Source organism: Cryptotermes secundus, unplaced genomic scaffold, assembly GCF_002891405.2.
Source record: "Cryptotermes secundus unplaced genomic scaffold, Csec_1.0 scaffold90, whole genome shotgun sequence".
NCBI lineage: Eukaryota > Metazoa > Arthropoda > Insecta > Blattodea > Kalotermitidae > Cryptotermes > Cryptotermes secundus.
This window is the reverse complement of record NW_019728497.1, coordinates 22,771-34,846: the sequence shown is the minus strand read 5'-3', so window position 1 is coordinate 34,846 and position 12,076 is coordinate 22,771. Positions and strand designations below refer to the sequence as shown.

The following is a 12,076-nucleotide window of genomic DNA, read 5'->3' as shown; positions in this document are numbered from 1 at the left end:
TTACATTTGGGGGAAACCACTACGATTGGTGTTAGGTGTAGCATTGCGGCTAGTATAAAATGCGTTTCAACCATGAGAACTGTCATTGTGCAGCAAAAATTAGCTAGGGCCTATAAATAATTTGACTATGCCTTTAGTCATCGTTTACCAATATTTCTTACTTGTGCAGGGGAATAGGTTTAAAATGTTTAAAATAACAAACACTCGGCTGTGGTTTAGCAATTGATGTAAATAGTCGAATACCAACTTAAATTAATAAACTGCCCTTTGAGTCTAATAATGGAGTATTCCATATTGTGATGTTATATTACGGCAAAGCTTAAACCCGATGTGAACGTTGTGAAGTGAATATTCACAAATTGTAGCCATTGACATGATGTGGTGGTAATAGGCTGGAGTTCGTGTTTAATAATGTACACATCATGGTTGAGTAATTTCAGTGTTTATTGTGACAATTTATCGGTCTATTATATATGTATGATTTTATTATCATTCCTAGCTGTTTTCTTGACGTGGTGGCTACAGGATACTGACCGAAAACAGGTTGAAGATGTTGAAAACGATGTAGGTCCAGCAGTAGCGTTTGGGTTAGACATCTATTCGATCTATGCTTTGTAATAAAATGCAGTAACGCGCAGAAAAGATACGATGTAGGTCAAGCAGTAACGTTTGGGTTAACCATTTATGTTCTGTAATAAAATAAGTGCAGTAATGAGCAAATAAGATATTTCGATCATATTATGTTCAGTTATACTCTGTTCTAGTCTTGAAGTTGGTCACTTTCCAAATGCGATGCGTTATTACAACATAAGCGGGGAAAAAAATCCGCCTTCGCATGTTCTAAAATGCATTTGTTTTTGTCATCTGATGTTTATAACCCCAGCCCCCATGATCATTCTTGCAGAATGCAGAAGTTGTAGATCTTTTACTGATAACATTGCCGGCACCCACAAATTTAATATGCTTCATAAGATTACAGAAACACATGAAAATTACTGATAAACATCTTACTTTTTAGCTGACTTGCATCTATTCTTTTTTATTTCAAATTTTGTAATAAGTGTCTAGGGCAAGGTTCAGATTACTTACTTTACACATGTAATGTAATGTTTGCTGCTTAATTTTAGATTTAGTCCTGATGCTGTGAGACCATTTAATTTAATTGCCCTGTTTATACTGAATTTTATTACATTTAGTGTGGCAATGGACTTTTTAATTTTAGTTTGTTGGGCATGAGGGTTTAGTAGCCGTTTCTAGGGAAGGACAATGCATAAAAAGGAAAAAAGAAAGAGGTAAGCCATAAGACACTATCCACCTCATCCCAAGGAGTATGGTGAGTCTTGTGCTTGATGTAGTGTGGGTGGGAGGAAACAGTGAAAATATCAATCTATGATAACAAATATGTTACAGAGATAACTCATTTCACACATTTTGGTCAGTCCATGCATAGAGTTGCCTAATTATGAGGTGCAATCATATTTAATTCCATGTCTGTAAGAACACGGTCCACTTGGACAGTCCCATCCCTGCAGATACACTGTGATATCTTGTAGTTAAATGCATTTCTGCATGTTTAACTGTAGTTTGTAAACTGTGATAATTAGCAGTGAGACCTTGTTGAACCCTGTTTTGTCATCTCATGGGCCTGTGATGCTGGTATTTGGATAATTGTTACATCCTCAGTATTTAATTATTTCTTGTGTACTGCATTTCTTCAGGAGTGCTATTCTTAATGTGTCATTCATATCCTTTATGATGTTCCTGAAAGTTAACATATTAAATGTTTCTGCAGACTGTAATGTAAATTACACCCCCCCCCCACCAAGAACTCATACATGAAAAGCATGTTGAAATTTAAAGAATAATATGAACATAAAAATGAAAATTATGGGATATAGTGCCATATGGCCACCTGCTGTTTCTTGCTGGGCTGATTTTTGACCCTGAAGATAGAGGTGACATGTTCCTCTGAAACGTTGGTTCATACACGGACTGTGATGCTATATCCCAGAAGATGGCAGTTTTCATTTTCGTAACTGCCACTGTGAGAACCTCAAATCCTACATAATACTGTATGAACATAGTTTTGTGCATTACTTGACAGTAATGCAAGGGTTGGTGAATGATGAGATGGAACTATATCTGGTGTATTACCATGTGAAAAAGATTCAGAAACATTGCCCTAGACACTTTGGTAAGATACATTCCACAATGTGGCCTGATAATTTAAGGAGTTTGGAGACCAGTTCCACTTTGAACATGGTAGACCATAGGCTTGTCCTTACCAGTGGTCTGATAGCTGTAGATCTGTTTCTTTACAAAGCCATACTACTATTCAAAGAAAAATAAATCCATAAAACTCGGATAGGGCTTTCAGGGCCCTTCTGTGGGGCAACACATGTGCTACCCTGTGCGCAAGGAAAGTGTCATGTAACCAAACTATTATGGACTTTGAGGAAATTAGGTATGATCAGCCTTTTACTTCAATTACAAAATTATCATTTCCTGAAGACTGGTCAAATATGTTCATGGTTTAATAAAATATGTGAGCAATAGTGTAGCAATTTCCCACGTGGAAGCACATTAAATGTAGTTCATTATCTCACAGCGCACCAATCATACATTATTAAAATCTATGTGTGTGCAATATCCACATACAGACTCTTAACAGACAAAATATTAAGATTAAAAAGGCTATTCAGAAAGAGTACATTATGTAACAAATATAAACAGAAATGCAAAGTAATGCAGTTGCAAACTCATAGAACTAGAACTGCACTCAAGGAAATCGAAGAGTTAATATTTTACAGTTACTTTAAGTACCAATGCCAAGATGTTACTAATCAGAGCAACAACATGACAAAGAAACAGCTGCACAAGGTTGGTGGGATGACATGAGAGCTCAGCACTGGCTCACTGTCACTTTTTGAAATATTGTCAGATATGTCATATTGCATTCAAATACGGAATGCCAAGCATGCTAGATGGGAAACAGCGTATTAATGTAATGGTATGCATTTTGTTTACTGTATGCTATGTAAGTTCCTGTCTATCACTTTAATTCCCCAAAGAAACATTTAAATGATTGAAGAGTGGAAAGAATGTCCGAATATATAAACCAAATTTTTGTTAGACATGAAAAATGAAAACCCCTGATTTCAATTCCAGAATGAAGAAGCAAATGATCACACGGAAATGACTGACAATGAAAGCATCCTATCGCAGATTAAGATATCTAGACAAAAAGCTATCGCAGAACAACTGTCAGCTGGACTAACAGAAGAACAGCTACAGCAGGAAAAAGAGTAAATACTTTTATTTCCAGATCTGTTTACTCACTGAAAAATCACAAAGAAGATAAAATAGTGGGCAAGTCAAATGAAATGCTGAATTTGTAATATGTCCATCAAATTTGTTGCCCATGTGGTTTAAGTTTTGCTGAGGACAAGGATACATTAGTGTTGTGAGTTAAAATCCTTCTCTCTGCCTAGCAATTGGTGGTTCTATATCTTGGGCTAACCTCCCCAAGCAAATGAGGCTAGAGCTTAAAGTATTATGAGAACTGTGAAGAGGCAAGGATTAGAGATTAAAATCCTGATAGAGGGAGGAAGATTAAATCACATTACACTGAACTATTGTCTTAAATACAGTGTAACCCCCATTTAATGTTCCTTGATATAAAGATTCCCTTATTTAACATTCAATTTCACTGATTCCAGATCAGTAGTATCAGTGTTAAATTACTTTCATTTAAAATTATTCTCAATTTAGTATTCAAATTCAAGAGTTGGAATAGCATAGTAGGTATAGTGACTGCCTACAAGCTGGACGACCAAGGCGTTGGAGTTTGAGTCTCAGTGGGGGCAAGAATTTTCTCCATGTCCATACCGGCTCTGGGGACTCTTCCCTGGGGGTAAAGCGGTTGGGGCGTGAAGCTGACCACCCACTTCCAGCTGGTGCTAAGGTCAACAAAATGTGGATCTATATATTCACTCCCGAATACGCCTTCATGGCATAGTGCTCAATTAGTTAAGCACAGGGACAACTTTACATTTTACCTTTAGTGTTCAAATTCACTGGTCTCCAAAGAAACCTTAATTAGGGATTTCACTGTAGTTACAGCAGATACATCTACTTTGGGGAAATTCAGGAAAGATTGGAGGTTCATTTAACTCACTGCCCTCAGCAGACAATAAATTTCTGGCTTCATGCATGTTTTTATTCCCTTCTTCAGTATGATATGATGAAACACTTCTGTGAATCTCATTCCATTATAATAAACAGACTTCAGACTGTGTGAAACAGAAACGAATATTGATTAGGGCCATATTCTGGGATGTAATGGCATGTAGTCTGGTAGAATTTTACAATTATTTTGAAAGTTTTCTATCCTCAGCTTAGTCTGCTTGCTGCTTTCTTAGCTTACTCTTCAAGAATGAAAATGGAGGCAACATGTTCCTTCAAAATCTCAATAAACATACACCATCCCAGAAGACAGAATAATTTCAGTGATTATTTAGTCAATTCTCAGCTAGAGCACAAAAATTAAAATAGTAGGCATGTGTTAATAAAACAATGCACATAGGTCAAGGCTTCTAAAATGTACCACGGACAATGTAAAATCAGCTCCAAGTGCTGACCCACTGCATCAAGAGGTAAGATAATGTTGGTTACAAAAAAATGCAGTGAATTTTTGAACGGCTGAGTCGAATCTCATAACAAAATACATTATCAAAAATATTAATTTAAGGCTAGGTCTGAAGTGTGTTCCAATCTCACTCCCATCTAATTCTTGGTCGCTACAGATCAGATTCCTCCAGGGTGGGATGTCATATTAGGGACCGGATTTTTATGCCCCTAATAATCCCTGAAATATGTGTGCACTTATGCTTGAAAAACTTCCGAAATATGCACATAAAATTTATACCAAATATTAAAATTGATTTTAAATTATTTTAAGACCAACAAATCAATATTTAAGTTAATTTTATGTAATCACTGAATGTTTCATTTGCAATAAAAAGCTAGAGTTAAATACAAATCATGCAACAAATTTCATTACTCACATTTAGCTCTCCGAACTTTCAACTTCTCTTCTGTTGCAGTTCACAATTACTAACTATTTTAGGTTTTTCATAGTTAGTCGCCTCCTATTCTCTCGTAAGATGTCCTTATAGCGGGAAAAACTTCTTTCCACCTCACAGGAACTTAGGGACGCATGTACAAAAGCCACTATTTGCTTCACTGCTAGTGGTTTTTTACTTGGCAGTTCAGTACACTTACCGGCTAAAATTTCTTCAATTTCACAAATTTGTTCATATCCTGGATTTTTTCATAAATTGCTGTGTACTTTTTCCTTTACTACTTCAACTCTTCCAGGAACCGAATTCAATTTGCAAACAGTGGTTTTGAACACACTTAGTGACTGATACAAAGTAGTATTGCTATTGTTTGCCTCCAGTGAGCAAATGGCAGATGGAAGATGAGAGAAGTGAGCAGATATATAGGAAAGATTAGTTTCTAGTTCTGTGTCTTTTAGTACATCTTGGGCAATTTGAATTGATGCTGCACTTTTGGGACCAAATGTATTCACGACATTCCTAACTGTTTCTAAATGTTCGGTATAATAACTTGCTGCACACAGCCACGTGCCCCAGCGCGTTAAAATTGCTTCTGGCAGAAGTGGAACGCTCGGTGCTACTGCTTTGAAGGCTTCTTTCATGTATGGTGCTTTAACAAATACCTTCTTCACAGAAGACACCAACTTGTCAACAACCGAAAAATTTGCATGAATTGTTTCTGCAACATGGTACAACCCAGGGGCAAGGCAAGTCAAATGTGTCATATTTGGAAATATAACTTTAAGATCAATATCGGCTTTCATCATATAACTTGTGGCATCAGTCACAAAGAGCAGTACGCGCTCATACTGAACACCATTCGGCCATAGTAAATTCATAGAATTTATAAAAAATTTGGAAACTGCAGAGCTATTTGTGGTTTCAAATTGCTCTACCGCAAGAAGATATGGGGTAGATTGTTCATTCTTATTAAGGGATACAACTATACAGTTTGCAATAAACCGTCCCTCACAATCTCGTGTTTCGTCGATTGATACCCACACAAAATTATCTTGAATCTTATCTTTAATGCTTTCAATTGTAAGATCGTAACACTGCTTCATGTAATTTTTTCTCACAGTAGATTCATCCGCGCACTTTGCACTGTGTATACTTCTCTATGAAGTTTCTCAGAGTAGGATTGGTTAGTTTCCACAGCGGAATATCTGCCGCTTAAAAGGCCTCGCATAAGTCAAAGGAAAACTGAAAAACTATTATTAGAAAATTCACTAAGCGATTCTGGAACAGGAGCACTCTTTGTGGATTTAATTTTAATATTCTATTTGTGTATATTAGTGTTCAAATGCTGAAGCACTTGAAAGCGTTTTTCACAACCAACTGCTTTCTCACATGCTTGGCAATAAAGAATTTCGTTATTCATACTTATCATCTCTCCTTCGAACTCCCGCTGATACAGCTGTAATTTAGTTTTCTGACTTATTTTCACTTTTGGCATGACTACAGAAAGCTAAACAAACTTAACTACAGACTAGTCACAACTAATGTGAATGGCTCCCAGGATCAAATGAAGAAGCATAATGAATCTCATGGAGACTTCAGAAATAAATAAGTGAAGTCCCTTATCGGTTGAATAGTATTACGTTGATAGCGGCTACATGTGGACGCTTCCGACTAATCTCTCTGCGGCCACTTTGATGGTACGCAGATGAGGCAAGTTACAAGTAAAAGGATTGGGGAATATTACATCAGAAACATGAATCATGATGAAATGTTGAGTCAAATATGCAACATATTCTAATACAGAAAAGAAAAATTGTATAAACACGACCATGATTGAAAATTTGAACATAAAATTAAAAAATATATATGATAAACATTTTAAAAAAGGAAATATGCAGTATAAATATAGATATTTGAAAATATGATGCTTATTCATAAAACAGGCAAAATATGCATTTATATGCACCATCAAACCATGTCCAAAATTTAAGAAATGAAGTAATTCATATATATATCCAAACGAGCATACTTTCTGGTTGCAAGAAAGAAATATGCATTTGCATTAAAATCCGGTCCCTACTTATTATAAAAGCTTCTCCATTCTTCTCTTTAAGTACTTCTGTTGTATTGGTGTTCATTTCTTTCCCAGCTGTAGGTTGTATGTTTTCCCCTCCCTTGGTCTCCCCAGTGGCATTTGACATCTTAATTTAGTACCCCATTGTACACATTTCCTTGCTAATTATCCCGATCTGACTTTCTTGTAATGTTTCTGCTTTAAATTCTTTCCTAATGTCCTGGTTTTGAATCTTAATCATTTTTGTCCATTTCATAATACAATGTATAAATTTAATTTATACTGTCTCCAGTCTGCTTACATGAAATGTAAGTTATTCCCAACATTCAACCCAGTGTCCATGTGGGAGAGAGGTAATATCTTAAAGGGGGGGGGGACCATGACAGGAATCCTGAGAACAATGGTTATTGTAAAGCTCTGATAAGACTCATCAGAGCAACACCATGCAGATGTTCAAAATGTTTGGAACCAATATCACATATGTATAAAGACATTGCTGAATAATGTCTGTATTACCAGAATAATGTGTAAAGATTATTCTCTTGTGTGAGCATGAAGGCTGAACCCACAGAGAAGTAGCAAATTAATTTAATGATAATCATTCAGAACATAATCCAGGTACACAGCACATAGTTGGGAAATCAAAAAGGTTTCAAGAAATTGGCTTTGGGAAAGTGGAACAACATGTAGCAGCAGGTTTATACTTTAAAAATGAATAATTTACCACACCTACTGCACAAAAGTGAAGAAGTGTGCAGGTCCACTGTTTAAGCAGATATTCTAAGATGTTGAAGGAGCTGGTAGCTTCTCACATGCCGTGGTATATGAGAATATAATACATAAAACACTGTAAAATAAAATATACTATTTGGTTCCACACTTTTTGAACATTCATATACTAAATTTCTTTCAAGAATCAACAAAGCATTGAAAGAGATCAAAATGTAATATATTCATATTCTGGCTAAACACTTTCAGGACAGAGAGGAAACAACTGGAGGCAATTTTTCAGTTATTGAAAGAACAAGAGGATAAGTTCCATGTAAACTCCATGGAAGAACTAGAAGATCAGCTCCGACTGTACCGCAGATAACCCACACGATGCACTCCTGTAATGCAACAATAATTTCAGGAAGACATGTTTATAAAACTATAACAATAAGAACAAATAGTTAAAAAATAATTTAAAATCAGAGAGCATTATTTTTCCACTGAAGTAGTTAAGAATGTAAAAGAACATGGAACATAGCCATGTTATTATGAACAGTGGCAACTGGATTCAAGATAACTTATTTTTAGTGTCACAGAAGTGGGATTATTGATTGATACAACATTCAGCTTTCAGTCACCGAAAAAATGTGATTACTCATAAGATATGTAAATAATTTCCATAGTGTTAGCTGGAAATAGATCAGGATAAGTTTAAAGTAGATTACAGTTTTCATATTGCATGAAGCTGTGAGATGGTCATATGGAAGCTTTGAGTCTGTCAGCCTGAGTCTTGCAAATCCAGACAGCCTCTGTGGTCTAGTGGTCAGAGTTCCTGGCTACAGATCCAGAGGTCCAGGTTCGATTCCCAGTGCTACCAGATTTTCTGAGAAGTAGTGGGTCTGGAATGGGGTCCACTTAGCCTTGTGAGGATAACTGAGGAGCTATTTCAAGGAAATGGTGGCTCCGGTCTAGAAAACCGAAATTAACAATCATGTGAATTCGTTGCACTGACCACATGACATCCTCTATCCGCTAAAGTTGGCACTAACTTTGCCGACAAGCAGCAGTTGCTTAGCCTGTGTAGTTTGCTTGCAGACTAGATGCCACAGAGTTAGTTATTACATGAGATCCTGTGGAATAACAGTTATATACTCTGAAAAAGCGTGAAATAATTTGTAACGTGCCAGTCTAGTAAACTGCAGCATCAAACAGTAGTAATGTAAACAGCAAATTATAGCTGACAAGATCATAAGGATAACTGTTTTCTTATTGCACTGCTGTGACTGATGGGAGTGAACTACGTGATGCATAGGCAACTGACCCAAGATCTCTATAACGGGACTCTTTGGACAAATCAATTTTCAAATATGGAAATTTGTATTTCTGCACATCGGCCACAAGGTGTTGGTCATACTCTTGTACATAAATCCTATCGAAATACAGACATACAAATCTGAAAGTTATACGCTACTGTTAACATCTGTTGTGGGAATTTTCATTTAGTGCAATTCTACACTTTTTAAGTGTTGGGTGCAAGAACAGTGTGTCAGATTTTATACATGTAAAGGAAATATGCACAAATTAACGATTTATTAAAATTTGTAATTTAATTGTGTTCAAAGGTGCTTACAAGTTAGTGGATTAATATTACTTTAGTACAGAATCCTCTGCAGTAATTTGCTAAATGAAATTCTGGTAAAAGAATCAACTTGGAGCTAAACCTCTCTGTGCATAAAGTGCTTTAGATATAAATTAAATTCTATTGTCATATGGTGAGTGCTGAAATCATAATAGAACGTAGCCATCTGATCTTAATTGTGGTATATACTAACACAGACTTGGTATAGTACAGTGAAAAAGTCTAGAAATGGGTTAAAGACAGTCTGAAACTAGAAATAATATTTGTTGCATACCTCAAACTTTCTGGTTGTAAAAGAATGTTTGTTACAGTGGAACCCCATTTAGCGTTCCTAAATTTAAGGTTTAGTGATCCCAAGTCTGTCATCTAAGTGTCAAATTACCTCTGAGATTCTCGTCCATTTATTGTTCCAACTCCACAGCCCTCTCCCCAGAGCAACGATAAATGTACATGTATTTTTATACAGCCAAATACATTTACAAATTAGGAATATATAGGTCTACACAGTACAGAAACTACGTATATTATCAGATAAAAATTTAAAGTAACATTACTGGGATTCATATCCAATGCTTCACAACGTTTCATCCCAGGACAGTTCATATTGAATTACTGAAAGTATTTAGGTTTTATCCTGTTTACACACTTATCAGTCACTGCTCATGAGGTATGAACTATAGCATCTCCCTGGAGATATTAATGGAAATCATGAAAAACTCACAAGACAGCCAGTAACATGGACAACATTGAGCTGAGTACCACCTGAATGCAAGCAAAGTATTCAGTTTCATAACTGTGACTACATTATAACACAGTGGCATAACCCAAACAAGTAAAATCTTAATTTCCAATGCTGTGAAAATCTCAAATTTCATCGGAAGAATTGCTTGTAGGCCGTTAAATATACACCATAATGAAAAATGTTTGATCTTAATTTTGTTGTATGTGCGTGAGAAGGAAGGAGATAGATTACAATAAGTCATTTTGAAAGAAAAAAAACTTTTGAGATTCATTTAAAATAAGTTATAGTGGACTGGTAAGAACCAAAATCATATTTTCCTGACATTTGATATAGACCTCTGATACTGAATTTTATCACATCCATGCAGTAGTAGATACAGAGTGTAGAGACCAGTAATCTAGTATGTGCAGGCTGTTTTTATGGTGTTTCACATGTGAAGTGGAAAAAGTTTGGATGATGCAGTGTTACCAGTTTACAAGAACTCACTGCTGATCTATGTGGTGTCTATCTCAGGACAAGCAATACTCCAACATTGTAACCCTGTAGCTCTGTTTTTTCCTACATGACAAATTGACACTCAACTGTCATGTCTGTGGCACTGAGTGCACTGGTATCTGAAGCAGTAAAGGCAGCCAGATATGCTCTCTGCCTTACTTTGTACTAGTCTGTAATGTACATTAGTATGTGAAGTATTTTAACAGTCACAGGGGGGAAGAAAGGATATATTTTATGCATGTTTACAGCATTTGTGTAATATATACTGTCAAGAATTATATGAAAAATAAGTATCTTATTGTCTATTATTGTTTGTTTTTTTAGCTGCTACACACACCAAGTCCTCTTGGAACTTGACCATGTAATAATTCTTCAGTATCCACTTATCTATCCATCACAAGGTTTATAAGATATTTCAAGATGGAATTCAGTACACACAAAAAATGATAAGATGGTGATGATAAAAATGAAAATCCCACAAAACAGGCAAGGATTTTAATTTAATGAAATTAAATCCCTTAGCCACTCTTCTACATTTCTTCTTATAAACATATCAAAGAAGAAAAAAATGCAAAGGAACCAAAAATATTTGTTTTTACTGATCTATTTCAGAAAGAATAAGCATACTGTATTATGTATTTACAGGATGTGTAAGAATATATATGAGGGAATTTTATTGTCTTCTAAACCATAATTCTTTCTTAACTTTTATTCACCTGTTCTACAACAATTAATAAAATTGCTGAATTTGTAACATCATCCAGATAGCCTCAAAAATATGTTCATAACAAAGTTCCCTTCTACAATTAAATCAGAGAGGAACCTTATGTTTACATGCCTGTTGCATAGAAGACTAGGTAGTTGCAGAATCTATAATATTTGTTGCCAAACTTAATTCTGCATGTGGAAAGAACCATGAACTGCTGGTCTCCACCTTCTGTCCCATTAAGATACTTAGTCAGGTGGTCAGTGAGTCAATGATTTCATTTTCAGACAGATCTTTCTCTCATTGCTTCTTCCCGCTGTCCTGGCCCTCTGCTAATGTCATACCTTCCCCTCATGAGCTGCACAGTTACTTTCAGAAATGTACAAGCTGCAATATCTAAGGTCAGTGAACAGTTTCCTAGGTTAAGCACAATGTATATTATGCCTTTATGATACCATACACTAACCACCTCTGTGGTCTAGTGGTCAGAGTTCCTGGCTACAGATCCAGAGGTCTGGGTTCAATTCCCGTGCACTACCAGATTTTCTGAGAAGTAGTGGGTCTGGAACGGGGCCCACTCAGCCTCGTGAGGATAACTGAGGAGCTACTTGAATGGAACAGTAGCAGC

The 12,076-nt window shown here is 36.0% G+C and overlaps 2 protein-coding genes across 3 annotated transcripts in view; one reads left to right on the top strand and one right to left on the bottom strand.

Moving 5' to 3' along the window:
• The first annotated feature begins 254 nt into the window (after positions 1-254).
• On the top strand, positions 255-8,743 carry LOC111865133 (matrix-remodeling-associated protein 7). Of its 2 annotated transcripts, none has more exons than XM_023852889.2 (3): positions 255-564; positions 3,169-3,305; positions 5,645-5,805. In XM_023852889.2, the coding sequence occupies exons 1-3, from the start codon at positions 412-414 to the stop codon at positions 5,790-5,792; spliced, it is 438 nt and encodes a 145-aa protein (XP_023708657.1). In that variant the 5' UTR covers positions 255-411; the 3' UTR covers positions 5,793-5,805. The 2 variants fall into 2 exon arrangements, with proteins under 2 accessions (XP_023708657.1, XP_023708658.1); XM_023852890.2 differs by lacking the exon at positions 5,645-5,805 and adding an exon at positions 8,134-8,743 and having other exon boundaries at positions 257-564.
• Positions 8,083-12,076, bottom strand: part of LOC111865135 (mitotic spindle assembly checkpoint protein MAD1) — a 25,277-nt gene continuing 21,283 nt past the window's right edge. The window contains exon 13 of the mRNA XM_023852893.2: positions 8,083-8,264. The gene's annotated coding sequence lies outside the window, so the exon portion shown is untranslated. The remainder of the gene's footprint in view (positions 8,265-12,076) is intronic.